This window comes from Melanostigma gelatinosum (genome assembly GCF_949748355.1).
Source record: "Melanostigma gelatinosum genome assembly, chromosome: 12".
In the NCBI taxonomy this organism is placed as follows: Eukaryota; Metazoa; Chordata; class Actinopteri; order Perciformes; family Zoarcidae; genus Melanostigma; species Melanostigma gelatinosum.
In genome coordinates, this window is record NC_136645.1 from 7,352,165 (window position 1) to 7,373,709 (window position 21,545).

Here is a 21,545-nt window from a genome sequence, read left to right on the forward strand (position 1 = left end):
AAGGAGCTGAACTTCAAGTGTAAATGACGAAGAAACATGTGAAAGAATGATCAGACAGACCTTGGTCAAGGATGAGAACTCCTTTCTTGATGAGCTCCTCCCTCGTTTGTCTGGTGGAGATTTTTCTCTCCAGAACTGAAAGATCAATAAGATGAAGGCCTTCATCTTGTCTTTTTAGCGACAGCAAACGATTTATACAGATTTCTACAAACGCATTGCACAACAGCCACTTTCCTCTTCTTTTTGCTAAATGGCACGCGTCAGCGCCACGTATATAGAGTCAGAGATGAGGAACTAAGTCACAACTGCTGCTGTTTTCACTAGAAAGCGAGGTTTTGGACACTCCATAAAACAGAAAGACTGAACAAGCCAGACAATTGCGGCTCCAAAACAACGTTGGATTTCAATTTCAATGTCCATGTTTGTTTTCACTTCCAAGTAAATGGTTTAAATAACTGGGTTCACGCATTTTAATATGTACATAGACCTGGCAGCCATGAAGAAAAAGAGCTTTGAGCTACAACCAAACCCGTTCACTCTTTTCCTTTTAAAGCTCCTCTCGGAGCATCATTGCTCCTGTTCACAATTAATGTTCAGCACAAGTCCAAAAATGCAAGACATGACGTTGTATAGACACTTGACTGATGAGAGCGAATCCTCACTCAACACACACACACGCACACACACACACACACACACAAGACGTCCTACCTTTGGAGAGATCCTGGAACTTGTCGCTGGTCTTCTTCTTCCTCCACTTCCAGGGTTTGAACAGTTTCCCGATTGACGACAGCTTGCCTCGTTGCTGCCGTGTTGGAGGTGCATTCTGGGTATTGGTGGCGCTGTCCACCACCACGTCACAGCTGGCCAGCGATGATGATTTCTCCAACCCATCCACTACAAGGCACACGTGCAGAAATACAAAAACAGAACATCAGCACCATGAAACAAACGCAAGCGTGCGCCACAGTTCTCTACATGCACCAGGTGAAGCTTTATGCGACGCATTGAGATAATACATCACGTCATTCAAACAAACTATGTGATCTGTTCACGGCTAATGCTGGACTTGAATGTGTTCTGGAAAACTAGATCCAGATTAACTTCAAGCAAACAAAGTCCTATTTTCTCTTGTTCCTGTTGCAAAACACCGACTGGTTTCATTATGATCCCTGTTATGGTGTGAAATAAAGGATGTGGTTGAAATCACACGCTAACTCATGACACATTGGATATCTTGCCCACATTAAAATGTTAGAAGGGCACATTGCAACTTAAGTCCCTACGTGTCTAAAATGTACTGTACTGAAGTGGTTACCTAACAACAAGCTGGGATACAATAAGTACAATCATTTTTCTGACTTTTTTTTCACTGTAAAGATTTATCTATTTATGCCTGTTAAAAGAAACTCAACCGAAGCAATCTGCATCGGTAAAGACACCTCTTTTGTTGGTCTCAATCAATGTTTTTAGTTGCTTTTTTTTTTTACTAATGTCATGGACCATTTCTGCATTAATATCTTGTTTCTGTCAGTGTTCAACGGCTGAGCAGGAATATCATTCCTGACTCTATATTCGTACAGTACTTGCAGTGTGTGTGTGTGTGTGTGTGTGTGTGTGTGTGTGTGTGTGTCTTGGTTAGATCCCTGTCCTTCCACAAGTCCTCCTCTTCCTGTTGAAAGATAAGTCCTGTGAACCCTCTGGAAGACTTCAGGCAGCGTGCAGATGGTGTGTGTGTGTGTGTGTGTATGTGCGTCATACCGGAACCTTACAGAGGAAAGAGAGGTGGTGTGTGATTCCTCAGATTCAAGGAGAGGAAGGTTTTTGTTTTTTCAGTTCTGCTGACTCGCTCTAGGGAGCCCAGCAGGGATCAAAAGGTTATTATCTCTGCTAACACACTTTACGTCATTTTTCCCTGAACATCATAATTTGTACCTTCAAATTACTAAATGAATTCCCTCAAAGGAACGTCAAGTTATTGTAGCAGCTAGGAGCTGAGGTTTGAGTCTGAGGCTGGTCAGGACAGTTAGGGAGAGTTTACAGCATGTTAGCAGTTGTTTTAGGGTATTTAATTTGTTTAAAAAAAAAAAAGAAAAAAAAAAAAAAAGAGTACACCACCGATTTAGCATTACACAATGGCATTGTTGGACAGCAGCGGAACCAGATATTTTTTTATTTTATTTCCGCTGATCAATCAAAAAAACTCTTGTCATTGCCATGTCTCTTCCTGCTCCTTATGTTTACTTTTATTTTAACATTCCATTATTTCCTGTTTTATTCTGTATTACTCTCCTCTCGTTTCAAATACTTCTCTTCCCGCCCTTGTGTATTTTCCCGCCCATATGATTGTCTCCCCCGCCCTCCGATTGGATTCACCTGTGCCTAATCATCCTCACCTCCTCTGTGTTTCCCAGTCTCTGTGCCAGTTCGTCTTTGTTCAGTCAGTTGAGTCATGTTATTTCCCTGTGGGTTTAGCAGTCGTGGCAGTTTCTACTGTACCACACTGCACTGACTGGATCCTTATGTCTCTTGTGTGCTCATTAAGTTTGAACAAGTACTGTGGAATTAATTAAAATACTGGAGGAAAATGTAATCGTTACGCCTGTTAGAATAACATCAATGTCGAGGATATGGTGTTTGTTTGCGTGTTATTATCTACTCATCTCTTCAACAAACACATTTTTATTATCCGTGACAATATCAGAGAGCGAGATGGTAGGAGGGATTTAACCTTTGGCTGTTAAGAAATGGGAGCACACAGAGAAATGAGACTGAATCAGATGTTTGCTGCTGATGGGTAAAGATGCAAAGACCAACTCCTCTCAGCTCGTGTCCTCAGTTACTGACAGAACCATAACAAGGGTTGTTTGAAAAGGCAAAAGTGCAGAGTTTTCTCAAATCCCTTTAAGAAGCTTATGCAGCAAAATGGTCAGCAGAAAAACAGCTGAACACACACTCGGCAACATTTAGAAAGAATTACTGCTGTTGCCCAACAGCACAGAGCCAGCGTTTGAGAGGTAAATCAAAAGAATGCGGTTGAAGTCCAGGAAATGGAAAAACACATTTCTTTGAACTTGTCTGTAATATTTCCTCATCTGATGGAGCTAATCCGTATCCTGGTCTTCAGGTCAATAGAAAACAATCTGTAGCCTGTTAATTGGTTGGCTCTCAGCAGCGCTGACAGACTGCTGATGCCAGATGTTGTTGGTCATCTGGTGCTCAGTTCGCCTCACTGATGGCTGAAAGTGATCAGAATAAACCGTCTCTGGATGCTGCTTACTGGTGATGGGAGATTAATGCAGAGCAGCCTATATTACAACAAATGTGAAGGTGCGGCTTCAGGTATTTGGCCGTCTGCAGGAGAGTTACGTCATCAAGAAACAAATGTTAATCAGCCTAAATTATAAAGTAGGGCTGAACAATTTCGAAAAAATGTCTCATTGCGATTACTTTTGACTGATTGCAAATTCGATAAGATTTGCGGCAATTAATCATTATTTTCATTTTCAGTCAAAATAATATTCAAATGATTAAGGTGAGATTTTTGCCAGGATGTGAACCAAACACGTCTTTCTTAAGTCTGTAGAATATGAAGTGTAGACCAGGACATCTGTGCAGCACAATATTTCATTTAAAAACGGTATTTTGACATACTTTTCGCCTTTAATAACATTTACATTCACAAACAGGGCAATTAAAAGCACAAAAACCACGAGCAAAGACATGGAAAAGTGCAGTGCAGAGGCCAGTACACGCTCTCCCCAGACACCAATTTAACTCTCCCTCTCGCACACACACGTATACAGACACACACACACACACACACATATACAGACACACACACACACACACACACACGTATACAGACACACACACACACACATACACGTATACATCCACACACGCACTCATTTCCTGTTCCTGTGTTGATATCAAATCGCAACAATGGGTGCATTTCAGCAGCTGCTTTGTGCAGCTAATGATGGGAAAATCAGCAACAGAGATTATCATCACCATTAGCCCACCGATGAAACCTCGAGTGGGAACCGAACATGGACGATGGACAGACGTATTACTCGCAGAGAGAAAGAGAAAGAAGAGAAAGGAAAAGAGAAATAGAAAGATGAACGTTGACTCAGAGAACAGAGAAGAGAAAATAGATCGTGAACTGACAGCCTTTTGCAGAAAGTCATCTTCATCAACAGACATCTTTATTTTCTAAACAAATCCTGATTTCGTTTATTAGAGCGGTTGAAGCCAGGATCCAGACGGATCACATTTTTGAGATCTGAATCTGATATGCGTCACGTTGCAACACAGGAAATTGATATTTTCATACGCCTACAGTTCTGTGTTAATCTTCAAAGAAATCTCAATGGAGAGCAACTTGACACTAAATCATCCCGTTATTCAAATGTCCACTTACACAACTTAAAAGACATTTGTTATTTTGAAAGAAAATTAAGAAAATGCCAAGTGGCATACCGAATCAAATGAATTGTTTGAGATAAATACAATTGAGAACGTGCCTGTATTCATTCTGTTCTTTGGGACCCACTGCTCTAGACCCCCACGAAACGAAGCTGTCACCACAACAACGGCAGCATTAGTCGTTTCAGGAAGTTCCCCAAAATGACAGACGTTTAGTTTCAAGTGACACAACTCGTACATTCGGAGCAAAGGAGGAAGTCAGGTGATGTTATTTTTGAGCGAGGACGCCCTCAAACGTTCCCTAATCTTATTGTAACAATGACGACAAAGGTTGCCTCACCTTGCTCAGTACTTATTTTAACCCTGATCTTTCCCGAAGTCAAACCAAAGCTCGACCACAGCATGAATCAACTGTCAGCAGAATACTACCGTTAGGATTATGCAAACGTGAGTCGGTTATGAAAGTTAAAGTCCATTCATTACACACGACAACTGCAAACAATCACAGTTTTACAGCATTTCAGGCAAGACGGATGCGGCCAAGACAAAGCAAAATGATACTGACTGCAGCTTTTACAATCACAGCATCGTGGCTCCAATCCACCTCAAGTCAACTCAGGGACGTTATTACACTTTACAGCCGCTGCTGACTCGACTCCGTGGTGATTCCACACTGGATTTCACAGGGAGGCCTTTTTTTACTTTGGTACGGATGACTCGCGATGTCACGCTGAAGGGGTGAGTCAGGGTTTGGATATAAAGCAGCTGTGGGAATGAGCGAGATAATCAGAAACACAACACGACAGACGCCTCAATGAAGTAATCACGCAGGGGCCAGTGAGCTGTTTAGCATCAGATAAATAACTGTAAAACCAATAAATAAAAGCAATGTTAAGGTTAAAGTGGCGATGTTTTGTAACAAAGCCAGTGTGAGCGCCCCTCTGTGTCTGCGCTGTCTTTCTCCAGGGCTGCAGACCTGATTGAGGACTAATCAGTGGCATTGGACACACCTGGGCCCCGTGTGGCCCTCATGCATGAAAGCTTGAGCAGCAGAAGCTGTTTGTTGGTGGATCTCCTCTCACCTGAAACCTTTGTTTGGTTACTTTTCTGTGTTCTTGCAACACAACAGATTCCTCCCATCTGTTTGTCCGACTTGTATTGACTTCATCAGCTGAGTATAACCGTGTGTCTCCCATTTCTGTCACTCTGTTTAAGAGCTGGGCTGTGACAGCCAGCGGGGTTTTTTTGTTTGTTTCAGACGTTATGGCAGGAACATGTGTTGAGGAGGAAGAGGAGGGGGGAAAAGGGAGAGGCTTCCTTCCTTCGCTGCAAGTCACCGGGGACGTCACGAACGGAGAGAGCGAGAGAGAGAGCGATGGGGCAAAAATAAAATGTGGGGAGGAGGAGGAGGAGGGGGGCAGAAACTTGCAGGGAAAGAAGAAGAAGAAAATATGGCAAAAAAAAAGGTGTTTGAGGAGGGAGGGGCGACGCTGGGCATGAGCTGATGTTTTAACACTTGGGTCATTTCTTCCAAACTTTTCTCCAATGTAGGCCAGAGAAGCACAGGCCTGTTAAACTCATGACACTCAGAGGGCCTGCTGGATTACAGTCAGGAGTAACAGACCCAAAATAAATCAGAGGAGAGACTGCAGCTTCCCAGCGTTTTAACGCACAGTCGTAAGTCGTTAAGGCTGAGAGGTTATCAGTTTTATATTAATGATCTTTCAATAAGACCCTGACAGATCATTTCCCCCTCCTGCTATTAGTACTGTCGATTCAGCATTTAAAAGCACAGCACAGCATCATAATGTAACGCATACCGCTGAGCCTATATAGATCACTATTATGGCCTCAGGATCCTATGCATGTTGGTTTAAGTGTGCTACAAAACAGCCTGAGTCTTTACTTTTAAATGCTGACAGCGTCATAAAAAAGGTCCAGTTTCGTTTTCATCCGGAGTTCTTCGTCTCTTCCTCTTCGTCGCTGCCTTAAAGCGTTCCCATAAAACATGTGAGCAAATGGGAAATGTTTACTTTCATGGCTCACGGACAGACAAAGGACTACGGTGGACAAAGAAAAGACGATTTGTAAGTGTGGAGGTACAGCACGTTCTCACACGCTCCTGTGCTCATGTAGTCTCATATTTGATCTTTTGAGGCTTTAAGTGACTCTGCTTCAAGATCATGATGCATCCGTCCAGTGGTTTATCTTCAGTTACAGGCTGGACGACCTTTTCATGTGTATGACAACCGGGCAACTCACTTTGTTTAAGGAAGACTACGAACGGCAACGGAGCAGAATTATGATTTAAATATCAGGTCTCAACCCACCTGAGATTTTGGAGCCACACTTTAGACCGCCCTCCCTACCACCATCATCATCAAAACACCAAAATTAGGGGAAATCTTGTGAAATAACAGTGTAAATCTCTCTGGGACCTGGAGAATCTAAGCCGAGGCGTATTGGAGCCGACTCGTGTTGGTTTTACCTCCGACAATCTCTAAAACTATACAGTGATTCATATTCATGTGACGCTTATTGAATTGGTTTTCTTTTGCGTCAGGTGGGAAATTGCAGTCAGTGGCATTCACTTTCTACTGCGGGTGTGAAACAGCCCTCGACATCGGCAGTGAGAATGAAACCTGCATGGCCGTCGGTCACAGGAACCGAGATAAATATATTAATAAAAGGATGTAACAGTTTTTTGTTGAAGTGGTTTGTTTTGGGAGTGTTATGAGTAAAACATGGAAGGAATATCCAAAATAGAGATCAACAAATAAATAATTAGACATTTCATGGTCCAAGTGAGGGCTTGCTGCTTTTCCTTTCTATCACGTGACAATAAACTGAACTTTTATGTCATTTTTCAGGAAACAAGTGTGTGGTCCCAGCCCTTCAAGTGTCATTTCATACTGAACATTTGGGCGGTTTTTTAAGTGTTGGATGGACAAGAACAGGCAATTTGATAAGGGTTACATTTTGATGGGCATTTTAATAGACCAAACACACAATGAGTGCATAAAACATGAAAATGACCATTAGCTGTAGCCCTGGTATTTCTTGTGAAGCCTGAACAATGATAATAAGGTCCATATCATTAAATGTAAGTCCACCTGGATTGCACTGAGCCCTCAGAGAGATCTCTGGGCTCTTGTATGGAAACAAACCGAGCTGTTCAAACCGGTTGCAAAACACAAAGTCCTATTAACTGAACAGAGCACTTCATTATCCAGCGGCGGCAGCGATGCAACTCTTCGGTTGCACAACAGCCCGCCCTCTGCCAGTGAAGTCCGCTTCACCAACAGGTTGGGCAACGCAACCAGCGACACAACTAGCAACCGAGAGGATGCGAGCGCGTCTCAAGGAGCTAACTTCCTATTAGCACGAACCCCGTTTAGCGCCTTGTTTCTGTGTTGGAACCGTGAGGAGGTTTCCGTGAATTATCCGACAGAAATGTTGCAAAGCAAGAGGAGCAGAAATGCGCAAACACCCTCAGTAAAGATAGCGGAATGCGTGTGTGTGTGTGTGTGTGTGAGAGACAACAGGGAGGCACGTAACGTTACATATGTGCACACACACTCACCGCTCGCAGGCTGAGACACAGCAGACACAGCGGTCTGACCCATATTCAGCTTCTCCGGACCGACACCGCCCCACCCACCTCCTCCAAAAGAAACACACCCAGGTCAGGGGCTTCTATCGCCGCTGAAATCCCCTCCGCGGCCGCCGAGTGAGTTCATTTTTTAAAAAAAGTTTCAGACCATGATGGCTGAGTCGCTGGAAACTTGGTTCACTGACTGAGTGAGAGCCGCTACTACGTCGTAACTCCCCCTCCTCCTCCTCCTCCTCCTCCTGTGAGCAGCTGAAGAATGCCTCTCATTCCTCGCTGCGGATTAGCGGCGCTGCTGGGGTCAAAGAGTGAAGAGGTCCGACGCCTTCAGCCACTAGTTTACACTGTGATGGAGGAAAGTTTTACAATGTTCAACACAACAATGTATAAATAAGTCAAAGTGCAGCATTCAAAAGTACAAGTTTGAGGAGCTACTTTTTACTTCTACTCTGCAAAAGGGAGATATTGTTCTTTTATTTGACGAATTGTTGACATGTCAAGTCAATATGATGATGCTATGAAATGAAACCATTTGGCTTGTGACCCCTTACAAAAGCTGAACTGTGTGGGACCCTTTGCCAGGTTTCATATATATACCGTACACACCCAGAGTGATTAACCCCTTTCAACTTCTCAGATGGTTTCATTTAAATAACACTTTGAGGCCCCAAAAAAGGTCAAATCGGCCATTATTTATATTTAAAAAAAGCAAAGATAAGAGAATATTTAAAATAATTGTTGGAGCAGAGCTTTGTTTTTCTTCTTTGCTTCTCCCATTAATCATCTCACGACCCCTCAAATGTATATGGTGACCTTTAGGAGGGACTGAACCCTGGGTTACAAACCACCGGACGAAATGACCTAACTGTAAATAAAGTGGATAAAGCTCCATTTCAGCCAGCAACAAAGTTAAAGGGCTGCTTGCACATTGATGTTTGAGGATATGGAAGCTAAGATATAGTCATGCCATTTTAAAGAACTGAAAAGAAAGAATGAAAGAGGAACTTTTTGGTTTCAGTGTCACTTTGTCTAACTGTTGGTATAACATATCAGTGACAGCAGACATTTTTCAGCAAACAATACACGTTTTGCTGATAACTCCTGTATTTTAACTTAAGTAGGATTTTTAATTACAATGAAGTATTTTTACATTGTTCTATTGCTACTTATACATCAGCTAAGGATGTGAGTACTTTCTTTCACCCTTACAAATTAATTTAATAGCTTTTAAAGAGCAAATAGAAGTTTGTGTGTGTGCAGATAGACTGTACAGCTTGTGGTGCAGACCTGCAAATGTCTGGATATCAAATATACACACAAATAGACCTCAATCCTCATCCCTTCAAGCTGGGACAGATACGAAGGGATGGTGAGATGATAGTTGTTCGTAAAAAGGTATGACGTAATGCTGAAACAATTCAATATTTAGTCAATTAATCGTTTGGTTGACATATTTTCAGTACAAGGTGAAATGTGCCCGTCACCAATTCCTAAAGGCCAAGATGATGACGTCAAATTGCCTAAGAGTAGTTAATTATCATATATACGACCAATGAAAGCAGCTTTTTTTTAATTCCTGATCCATGTTTTGTTGAAGGATACTTTATATTTAATTTCTCTTTTCAAACCCTATATCTATGTGACTTTTTTGTATTGTCACGTGATTCTTTGATGTAATGTCCCAAAGCCTTTTTATGGGTAAAGAAGAAGACGAAGAAGAAGAGGGAAATGTAGAAGACGAAGAGAGAAATTAAGAATAAATGTATTTGTTTTAGCTTCAGTGCCACTGTGGTAACTGTAGCTTCATAGACAGAAAACAATAGGCTTTAAAATAGTGTCAGTTGAGGTCCTTCAGAACCCAGCTTGACTAAATTGGGCGGTCAGACATCAATGCACAAACACACACACTTATACACACGCAGTTGGGTTTTCATAGCTTCTGGGGACATTTCATTGACTTGCATTCATTTCCTGAGGAGTTACCCTTCCCCAAATAAAACCATAACTTAGACCTAACCCACATTAACCTTAAACTTAACCCAACCTTACCTTAAATCATGTCATCGCACATAAATGTAATGATTTACATATTGGGACTTGCATTTTGTCCTCACAAGGAAGGCAAGTCCCCACAATGTGACTGTGTCAGGCTTATGTCCCCACAAGAAAGGTAAAACACGCACACACACACACACACACAATGTAAGGACAAGACTGCCATCTAGCGTTTCAACACAACTCAAACGACTAAAGATGATTTGCCATTAACTCTTTGCTTCTCCATGTCTCTGTTGGACACCCCTCCGTTTCTCCCCTCAGTCATTAAAGCGTAAGAAGCCACGAACAGAGTTGGCGTGTAAATAATCACATACAGTGAGCGAGAACATTCTTGCTGTGGATTGCTGCAACAGGACAAATAAAACCACAAGCGAACTCTAAACAAAACCAATTTGGGAAATTCACAGGAGGAAAATGAGGGAGATCAAAACGAAGCAGTGCATTTGACTCCTGCAGCAGCGTGTGCAGACCAAAGTTGGTAAAGTACTTGCACATTCTCGTTCACCACCTCTTACGCAATATGTTCACCTGGCTCATCTGCTCATCGATAGATTGGCTGATTCAAATCTTCTCATCTTGAAGTGATTCACAAAGTCCTACACCTGACACTGACATCATTAAATATAAATACCTTGAGTACAGGCTAATGTACTGGAATCACGATATCTGACAGCAGCTTGAGAGCCTTTGCAAATGCTTCACATCCACGTTTGTTTGTATTCAATAATCCATATACCGGTACACATTCACACCTGGCAGCTGCCATGACGGCCGCAGTCTTACCGGACTGTTGTTAGCAAATAAGATGGAAGTCAGTGACGAGGTGGAGGATGGAAGTTCTGAGTAAAGTTCACAGGAGGAAAGTGACTGCATTAGTATTGAATGGGAGGTAATGTCATTAACTTGAGGTAGCATTGGAGATCTTTGGGGAAATACTCAAAGTCAAGAGGACACCCGCTTTAAGGATTGGAATTTGTTTGTCAAAGTGACACTTTTTAGAAGCCGAGTCCTGTTCGTCCTGACACTAAATAACAGAGATCAACTGAGGAGGGCTGACCTTTTCAATGACCGGAACAGCAAAAGCAAAGACAGGAGAGGAGGAGGAGGAGGAGGAGGAGGGCCAGAAGAAAGGAAAGGAGTCATCAAATATTAAGTAGTAGCCTCAGCGGAACAAGGGGGTAATAATTGTTTAAGTGCTACTCTCTCCCGTCCCCTTGATGTATTCATTAAACTGAGGTACTGCCAGTCTCATAGTATTGTCAAAGCCAAAAGGACAGAGGAGCTACGCGCATGTATGCGTGTCATTGTCATTTGGGGCCAATTTGCAAAAGTGTTTTTTGCATTCATGACCGTTCAGTGATTGTCTAAAAAAGAAAGGAGCACTTTCATAACAAGTTGCCTATCGTACGGGTGCACATTTCCCTTACGTGCATGAATCCATGCCTCTTGTAGACTTTGGTTGCAGCGATACAGTAGTGGCTACTGTCATTTCTCTTCCTCTTCATGTATGCCAGCCAGCTCGTCTGAAACCTGATCTCCTGTTTGTTGCATTCTGTTCGGCACAACCCATAAGCCGCCATCATTGCTAAAATGTTGCCTCTATGAATCAATAGTTGACATCCTGCCAGACAGGCAGCCAGAGAGCTGAAGATAAAGCGAGCTCCAGAGAGACAGAGAAAGAGACAGGGACAGAACGAGATGGATGAAAGATTGATGCTGTAGTGTGGGGTCTTTAATAATAACCAAAGAATAATGGCCGCAGCAGAGAGAAAATACAATCGCAACATCAGATCACAGACACTATTTTATTATAAATAAGCCAAGGCTCTGCTTTAGAAGTGTGTGACTCGAGGCCATAAGAGGACAGTGAGCGGGGAGCGTAAACAAACAGCAGTCTAAATCCATCGATACAGATTTATCTGTCCGGATACACTGGAGTCACATCGGAAAAAACAGCTGTGCTAAGAACGCCAGTGAAGTTTGCCTGGCTGTGACGTGTGGCTGTTAGTCAGGACATTGTGACTCTTATGGAGACTCCACATGGCTTTTAAAGTGGACCACCGCTGGTTGATAGTGTTGCTGCTGCTTTGGGAAACGTCCGGCTAGCTTTTACTGACTGAGGTCGGAGGCCCAAGAGGTCTGAGGCAGCAGGTTTTTCACACATTCATCCCATGTTTACAACTGTAAACAAGAACCACCAATAGAAGATTTACCATCCGAGATAAAATGATACAACATGCCATTTAGCCATTTCAGTAAATCAATATGTTCACATGAGGATATCTGAGTGAGTCATACAGACCTACCTGTCAAACAAGGAGATCCATGTGCTCGGCCAGAAGTATGTTGTTGCACCAGGGCAAGTCTCACATGAAATTAGATGAGTATGTGTGAGAGAGCTCAAATGACATATCTGTCAAATGCAGTGACAAACTGACACAGCATTTGTTCCTCCAACTCAAGTTAGGTGTATCCTTTATTTTCCTTCAGGGTGAATTCAGTCGCCCGGGAGGTGGTTGTGCAGAGAGTTGAGGACTGTATTCATGACAAAAGTGTCCAGTGTCTCCAGTTAGTGCAGACTGCAATTGTAAATAAAGCACATGGGAAAAGTTTGCCTTCAGAGTTTTCTGCCGGAAGTGTTTCACCCAAACCATGATATTTTCCTAAACCTAACCAAGTTGGCTAGTTATCTAAACCTAATGGGATCCCTGAAGGCGGACTTCTCAAAAGTGCCGAAATAACTTAAGTCAAATATCCACATGCAAATACATTGTCTACTGAACACACACTCACACAAAATGTGCCACGATCAACAGTGAGCTGAGAAAATAGAGTGAAGAGTATTATGATCAACCACACACACGCACACACACACAAATCACAGTACAGGCATATGCAAGTGTGCACACTCACAGATGCTGCTTTGCCTTGCAAAATGCTGTTTCACAAACACACAACAGCAATAATTAGTCACGTAACCATTCAGCTCCCAGGACGACAGACAAACACACCCACACACACACACACACACACACACACACACACACACACACAAAGGAGCGCGGATTAAAGTGGATGTATTGCTGTAAAACTTACCCAAGACAACAACAGAGAATAACAACAACAACTGGAATCTAAACATTGTCTCTGCCCTACATTTCTGTCTTTCTTGAATAAGAAATAGAAGCTGTGATGTGACAACCTCTGCAAACTGTAATTAAACTATATTAGATAACATAGGCCCGATATAGCCTGCCTCCTCCAGCGGAGTATGACACCAACCAATGCACCAACGTATCATTGTCATTTCGTCGAATAGTCTCATGCACCCAAGATGGCTACCAGTTAAGCCGTCCTGGAATCTGCCTTTTCGTTCCTCTCCAGAAATATTAACAATAAACTTACTGCCACTGCTTGTTCTTTGTCATATAAGAAACTACAATGTTATAACGCAACTGTGGGGCTGACTTACAAAAAAAACAAATTGCTTTTAAAGTTACGCGTAAGTGTTCATCACCATATCAGCAGCAAAACTGGCCCTCACGGCACACCAGAAGCCTGGTTCAGTGACGATATAGCCAACCTTAAGGTTATTAAGTGTTCTACTTGCAGCATTAGCTTCTTATTAATATTGCACACAGTGTTATCACTATAGTGCCTTTAAAGTAGTGTTCCTGTACATTATGCATGACCCTGTTGTTGTTGTCATTGATATATGGAACAGATTTATTTCAGATTCATGATTTAAGACAAAGAAGCAACCCGACAAACAAATGATCTCTGACAAAAGTCAGATACTCATTTTCATACAGTCAAAGCTAGCAACACTGACTGACTGACGCTGAAATGCTGCCTTTTTATTTTAACGAGTGGACTTTATGAAGCAAACTTCAAATTAAACACGGTAGGCAGGCTGCTTCACAACTCACATAATACAGGCTGAGAATTTATAGTGTGTGTGTGTGTGTGTGTACACCTAAAGCAATCTCCAGCTAACAGGTGACAAACCAATAAGGACAGTGTGGGAAGTGAAGAGCAAGTGGTGGAAATAATGTCTCTGTGTCCATAACGCCGTGTGTTACATTAAACAGACACAGAAAGTCAACGCATGCAGAAAGAAAACGATCCAGCTGATTATTTGAGAAGAAAAACTCACCGTCATGTTCCATGACTTGACCCAGGGAATATTATCAGCAGTGTGAATTGATCCTTGCCTCTTCCGGACACACCACCACTCTGCCTCCCTCCCTCCCCCGACTGACTCCCCCTCCTCCCTTTCTCACAGTCTCCCTTCTTCTCCTATTCTCTCTCCCCTCGCTGTCTAGTTCCTCTCTCTCTCCACTGTCTGCTCCTCACTCGCCCCTCCTCCCTCCATCACTCCCTCCTGCCTCCCCTCTCTCTAATAAAGAGCATTCAAAGTTAATGTTTGTTTCCATCTCAGTTCCTCATTCTCCCTTTCCAATATGTGTGTCTCCTCCTGCGTTTATCTCCATCTCCCTGCTCGTCAAGTTTTTCCTCCTTCCTCTGGCTGCTGTCTGGCTCCAGTCTCACTCATTTCTCTTTTTTTTTCGCTCTCCCTCCTCTGTTGATGTCCCACAGTGATGTAGGAAATAAGGAGAGTAGGGGAGAGGACAGGAGAGAAAGAGAGAAGGACAATAGAAGGGAGATGCATCAAATACACAGCATGCTGTATGTTTAGTGTGTTTACTTTTCAATGCTGCACTTTCACGTTTATATTTTTCGTGCAGTTAGCAGATATGAGCAGACTTCACACTATCAAGACGATATAAAGGAGTAAACAGAAGACATGTTTGTTATATGGAAGTCCAAAGTACAGATTCACTGGCTGTGACACGGCCGCCTACAGTGATTTTTTTGAATGTTACAGCTTCTTGCTGTAAACTACTCAACATGAATTCATTTTAAGTTCGTTTTAACCTTATTTCAAACAAAAAAACCTCACACAAAACGTCCAAAAACCAAAAAAATGAAAATGTAAGATGATATGAACTGACTTATCACTTTTTCTGACCAATTGATTCAGCATATCATGAAAAATTGTGCACATACATTTCGGTGTCTAGAGCAGGGGTCTTCAATGTTTTTCAGGCCAAGGACCCCCAAACTGATAGAGAGATGGAGCAGGGACCCCCTGCTATATATATTGTATACAATTGTGTTTTATATTAAATGGGCCTAGTGGCATGTATAAACATACCTCTTTATTGTGCATTCAATACTAAGCTATTCAAATAATACACAGGTTCATATATTCATGTTTTTATTTAAAACATGTGCAAGGTACAGTGAGTCGGGAGGCCGTGCCACTGCCATTTATAAACATACCTTGTCAGCTGATACCAATGCCAACATCAAATACCGTGTTTTTTTTTATATTAAAGCATGTTCTAATGGAAGCACAAAACACAAACATGAACCTGAAAATGTGCACAATATCTCCCCTTTCATTTATTTTTGCATACTGGAATAGAAGAATCGACTGTAAACAATTCATTTAAAATCAGAAATGAAAACAGTAATATATCAGCTGTTTTCTTTCACCGTAACTCCTGAAAACTGTTAAAAATATAACTATTTATACAATCAGCTTCTTACATGACTTTCTCTAGGCTCTTGTTTCTGGTTTGAAGTGTGCTGTGCTGTCTTGATGAAGCACATTAGTTTGGCTTTTGAGTCTATAAAATAATGTTTTTAACACAACATTCAATATTGAGGAGAAATAATTAAGATGTAAAGCCATGTTTTTCAGGGTCTTTAAATACAAACTGCTGAATGGAGAACACACCTGAAGACCATGGTGCCACAGTGACTGTGCCATGATAAAAAGATATTAAACCCTTGGATCATAAAAACCCAGCATCAGCAGCAATCACACGCTAAATAAATCAATATAAACTCTAAGATAGACAGGAGAGCTATAAAGAAATCACAGATGGTCATTGTCGTTGTGTTTTTATATCACACACTGTAAATATGTCTGTATGCCAGTAACTGTTTGACGCTGGCTCGCGCTATAGCACCAGGTTGCTATTTGTAATGTGTATCAAGCACAGTTGATTTTGTTCCCCCTGTTCTTTATTCAAGACATTATGTCTACACAACCATGATGTTCTTGAGTACATAAGAGCAGCTGCTGTCATTATCATTGTTGTACTGTAGATGTTTTAGTTTTCCTGTGTTATTCCTTTCCACTTGAACTCATCCTCTCCACGACTGTCTTATGTATAAAAATCCAAAAGCCTGCAAACTTATGTTTCCTGCTTTGGTCCATCATGTCTCTCGGTTTCACTGACTTTGTTGATAATTAACCCAGCAGTGGTAGCGTTAATTAAATTTCCATTACGCACATACACTTACTGTATGTGCTAAGCCTTGAACTCGATGAATATGTGTCAACGTTACGCTGCACAGCCTCAAACAACGCTGTGTAAGTAACTGAGTTACTGACAGACAGATGGAGGGAGAGAAAGTGAGAGAAAGTGAGAGAAAGTTTCGCTGCGGTCCAACAAAACTGCTCACAGCGAGCGAGAAGAAAAACAACTGGCTCATCAACTCCAGCAACACCCACCCACGCACACATGATCGCACACAAAAGAAATGAAGTAGATGGGGGAAAAAAACCTCACAAGGTATTGAAAAAAGACCCTTATTTCTCACCGTTAAATGTGAGAACAACACGTGCAGTCCACCCAAAGAACGGGCAGAGACCATCACACCGAGAGTGTGATAAGAAGAGAGAGAAATAAAAGAAAGAAAGTCTGTTTTGTTGAAATATCGGCCTACACTGAAGGGAGCCCAGACGACACAAATTAAGACACAGCTGTGTCTCATCATGCAATCACCTTAATTGTAATTAATGTCTCACAATCACCTGTTGTCTGCTGCCAGTGTAATCATGTGGTGTCGCTTCAGGGCAACAGGCGCTCCAAATGAGATCATAGAACCAGTTTGTAATTGGTGTTCAGAAGAACCGTTACACATCACTGTTGAAAAGGAAACACATCTTTAGGACTCGACACCACTGTGGTTCAGGGTCGGTTAAGTTCAGTCACAAACACCTGCTCTGATAGGGTTAGTGCTAGGGCACCAGGGTCGACAACCACATGGTTAAGGTCAGGGGACGGCAATGTTGGCGATTAAAATAAAGCTTTGTTAAATGTCAGTTGGAAACAGGAAACTCACTACGGTTTCACATGTTCGAGTCTGTTGTTTCGTCGAGCCATCAATCCACCTCGACCTCCTGCTGCTGAAGCCTGTGTGTGTAATCGGCCAAACTAAAGAGGCTAAAGGCAGTTATGTGGGAGAATTATTCGAGATGTGATTTTGAACCTTCAAATAAGGTAAATAACGTAAAGGTTGTTTACGTGTTCATTTGCTCCTCAGGATGATTTGTAATACCTTTGGTAATCCCTTAACTTTTCTAGCTCCATCATCAGGCCAACATTTAAACATCATCCAATGCTTTGCTTTTTTGACCAAATACAGACTAATGACATTCCCATAAGCCTCAGCTGTACTTAGTGCTAATAAGGAAAAGGTTACAAACATTGTACCTGCTAAACATCAAGACATGAGCATCGTCATACTGAGCATATTATCCTACTGATGTTAGCATTAAGGTGTAGTCGAACCTCACAGAGCCGGTAGCATCGCTGAAGAGTCTTGATCTTGTTTCGATACCCGTTGGAATCTTAAATTGTGTTATTCCTTTGCTGTGTATGAATTTAAAAACGTTTTCAATCATTCAGATGACAAGCCGAGTTAGTTACATAGAACGTCCACGCACAGGTTTGTTTATCTCGAGCTTTTGCAAACGAGGCCATTTGCAAATTTCACATGAAAAACAGTTTACTTCAACAGTTACACCTTAACCAAAGCTTTTTGTGTTTGCCGGTGGCTGTTACAGCAGCTACAACAGTGGCTGAGGATGGACTGTGTGTGGGCAGTGAAGGGGGAAGGGCCGCTCTCTGCATCACAGTTAACTGGTAGTTATTGCAGACTAAAAGGGTCTGTAATCAATGTTATTTTGAGGAGAGTACCCGCAGAGTGTACCAGCAAGCTGGCACTCCTCTGCTGTCCTCTTCTTCTGTTCAGCCTTTCATCTATCCTCTCCTCCTCCTCAATCATCCTGTCCTTGCAACCCTTTTTGCCTCCTCTTCTCCATAAAACCTGCTTCCTGTAATTCCTCTTTGACTCTCTTCCCTCTTCTCTTTTTGTCCCTTATTGTTCTCTTTTGTATTAATAGATCAATAGGCCATCCTTCCAGTTTCTGCTCTTCCCCACCCTCTATTGTCTTCATCCCTCTCTTCTCTTCTTCTTGTCTCTGCCTGTGTAATTACAAGAGCGATACAGCGCCCATCCGGAGGACAGCATGCTATTTACAACAGATAGCAAAGAGCATCTCAGCCTACACATTATCCCAAATTGATTTTTTTTTCCTCACAAACACATACACAAATGCATGCGTGTGAGTGCTCGAGTTTATATGGAGACACACATTAAGGTATCATATTCTTATATTAGAAAAGCGATAGAAAAAAGCATTAAAAATTGCTGCTAGAAGTGGGCTTATTGGTTTACGTCAATGCGCAAGCTTTAAAAGGTCAAAGTTAATCTGTGAATTGAGTTCAAGTCCTTCATATCCCTGAGAAGAAATTATTGGACATAAACAAATAACACATACTGTTGATTTGTTATCAAGCCTGTGGGCTGCAATCATTTTTAGTCTCATGTTTTCTGAATATAAATAAATGACATGGACATGAAAAAGACACCCCCTCCCTTCAGCTATTAATGCTGGACATGTTTCCCACAGGGGCATTTTTCTTTGGGCATGAGAAATATCCCATCACACTCCACCCCTTTAAGTTTAAAAAATAGTGCTGTAAGTCACATACTATTTTTTCAGGGAGAAATACTGTTTGTTATATTTGTAGCTTAGCGTGTAGCAGGATTACGTGCTCTCACTCTCTCCCCATTTGGCTGCGTTTGAAGCTTCACCCTGTGGGATGGATGTGAAAAATGCAGGTTACACGTTACACATGTGTGAGGTGCCATTTTAATGCACATGGTGAATTAGCTCCCCCTGTTGCTTGATTTACAAACAATACAGCACAATGTGTACATTTGTGTAAATAGATTGTTTTTTTAATGAATGAATTTAAATTGTGAAATCTAAAATTGTCGTTTCAATTCATACATAGAACTATAATAAAAATGGATAGCATGAGGATTGTACATGAAGCACCTCACAATCCATAGAGTGTTTCATGTGCAGGTTTAGCTAAGTTACTCTTCGACAGTTTGAACCATGAAGCTCAAAGATCCAAACGGACAACAGGCATAAACAACTTCTAATTTCCTGACTGCTCCACTCATGAGCATTTCCTGTAATTACAACTTTAACCACAAACACATAACACTTCCTGTGGCAGCTGAAGACCAGCAAGATAACTGCAACTTCTAATATCACCGAAATGTTATAATAAACTAAATCAGACTGCAGGGCAAGGCGGCCCTGATGGAAAAGCAGTACATTAATAAACTTCATGCCCGCAGTAGAAGTCAGAGTCGGCGTGTTAGTCGGGTGGAGAATGCAGGCTGAGTTTGAGGCTTTAAACGCTGAAGACGTGCTGATAGGAAGCTGTTCTAACCACTGAAACTATACAACAAGGCCTCATGCAGCAAAACTGTGACAATGACATTTAAGTAAGACGCTGAGGATGCATAACACCGTGGCCAAAGTCTTACAATACCTGTGAAAGGGTTATTTTAACAACATTTTGACCGACAGAAAAAAACCTTAACGTTAGAGTTAAAACTAATTCACACACACACTGACGTGTAAATTGTATGTACACTTTGATTTTACATCAGAACTTTTCAATAACCTTGGATTTGTTTGAAACATTCCTCCGCCTTTATTGATATTCACAAACCAGTGGATGGATATGCCAGTATTGTAAATCCACCTGTCACACCTCCTCCATTCAACCCATTGTGGGACTTGTGCGGCGCCTGGTGATTTAGGTAGGTGTGTCACAATAGAAGAGTCAATATTTATGCAATAATTAATTGATTATTGCTTTTTGTGATGATGCACTTCAATATTAAAGTCTCCTTTGAAGGAAAAAGAGCTCACTGCATGATATTCAGTGTTGTTAAAGAATTAATCATGAAACAAAAGAGATAACTGTACATTTTGAGTGAAGAAAGACATTTTGTGTGACAAAATGTGAGAGGAAGAGGACGTGTCTCTGTGTAGGAGAGCAGGAAGCCACAGATGTTTTATTAGAGATGCTGTCTGGCCAAGAACAACTAGTACAACTTGCTGCACCAAAAGTAATCAGAGACATTTTATATTGGCAAGGAAAGACAGGTGGTTCAGTTCTGATATCTCAGCTGAAAAGGAATTTGAATTTAAAGGAACACAACATCAGCATCAGGTTACAGGTTGGACTCGTCGTTTGTTTTTGTTGTTTATCCTACCTGAGCGGGATCCCCGGAGCCTGAACAGCATTCTGGAGCGAAATCCGGAGGTGTCACTGAGGGAGCGGTGCCTGGGGAGAGGCCACAGCAGAGAAAAGTGCTTCATCGCCGGGTGGGAGTCCCCCTCCTCTTCCATCTTCACCTCCTCTATCAGCCCGCAGATGCACAGTGTCAAGAAGACATGGGGGGGGGAAACCCTCATGTGACCCTCATTAACATCAGCAGCAGTCTGCCTGTCACTCCTCCCGCTCAATCTGTTCTTCTGCAGCAGACAAAAAGTGTGTGTGTGTGTGTGTGTGTGTGTGTTTGTTACCGCCCATCGTCCCTGAAAGACAGGTTGACTTTGAAATGTGATCTGACGACAAAGTCAGGACTTGTGAAAGGTATTGGTGGCTGCATGCTCATTGTATGACCCAGGCACACATTAGATACTGTATGTCTAATGTGGCATATGTATATTGTTGCTAAACCTGAAGTAGTTTTGTTGCCTAAACCTAACCAAACTGTGACTGAAAACTGAAAATAATAATAAAGTATTATTAGTTATTAATATTAATATTAATACTTATTCTATTAATAATGATTAGAAAGGTTTTTCATTAATGTCATGGCATTATCTTCAGGAACTCCTCAGCTGTTCCCCAATAAAAACAAAGTATTTATTTAAGCCTCTGGATGCAGTGCTTACATTCTCTGTAGGAAATAAAAACAGACAGAGCAACAGCAGTAGTAACGAGATGATCTTGACATCATGTAGATCGACACGAAAAAGTTTGCTTCCTTGAAGTGATACTTCCTTAGTTAAAAATGAATGTTACGCAATGACAAAACGCCCACGTGCGATTGAAAATAGACAGACCTGCAGCTGCAGCTTTGAAACGCTAGATGTCGCTAAACACCACTATCCGGTGCAGACATGCTGCTCTGATGCTTCAGA

The 21,545-nt window shown here is 41.8% G+C and overlaps 1 protein-coding gene across 4 annotated transcripts in view; it reads right to left on the reverse strand.

Moving 5' to 3' along the window:
- Positions 1-20,744, reverse strand: part of phactr2 (phosphatase and actin regulator 2) — a gene marked incomplete at its 5' end in the record, with an annotated part of 36,357 nt that extends 15,613 nt beyond the window's left edge. For 3 of the 4 annotated variants that reach the window (XR_013772418.1, XM_079279896.1, XM_079279894.1), the window contains 3 exons: positions 61-135; positions 712-897; positions 20,609-20,744. Coding sequence is in view for 3 of the 4 variants with exons in the window: in XM_079279896.1 (XP_079136022.1) it covers positions 61-135; positions 712-897; positions 20,609-20,744 (397 nt within the window). Of the gene's footprint in view, positions 1-60; positions 136-711; positions 898-8,014; positions 8,149-20,608 lie in introns of those variants that run through there. The other variant, XM_079279895.1, reaches the window with a different exon arrangement.
- Between the last annotated feature and the right edge of the window lie 801 nt (positions 20,745-21,545).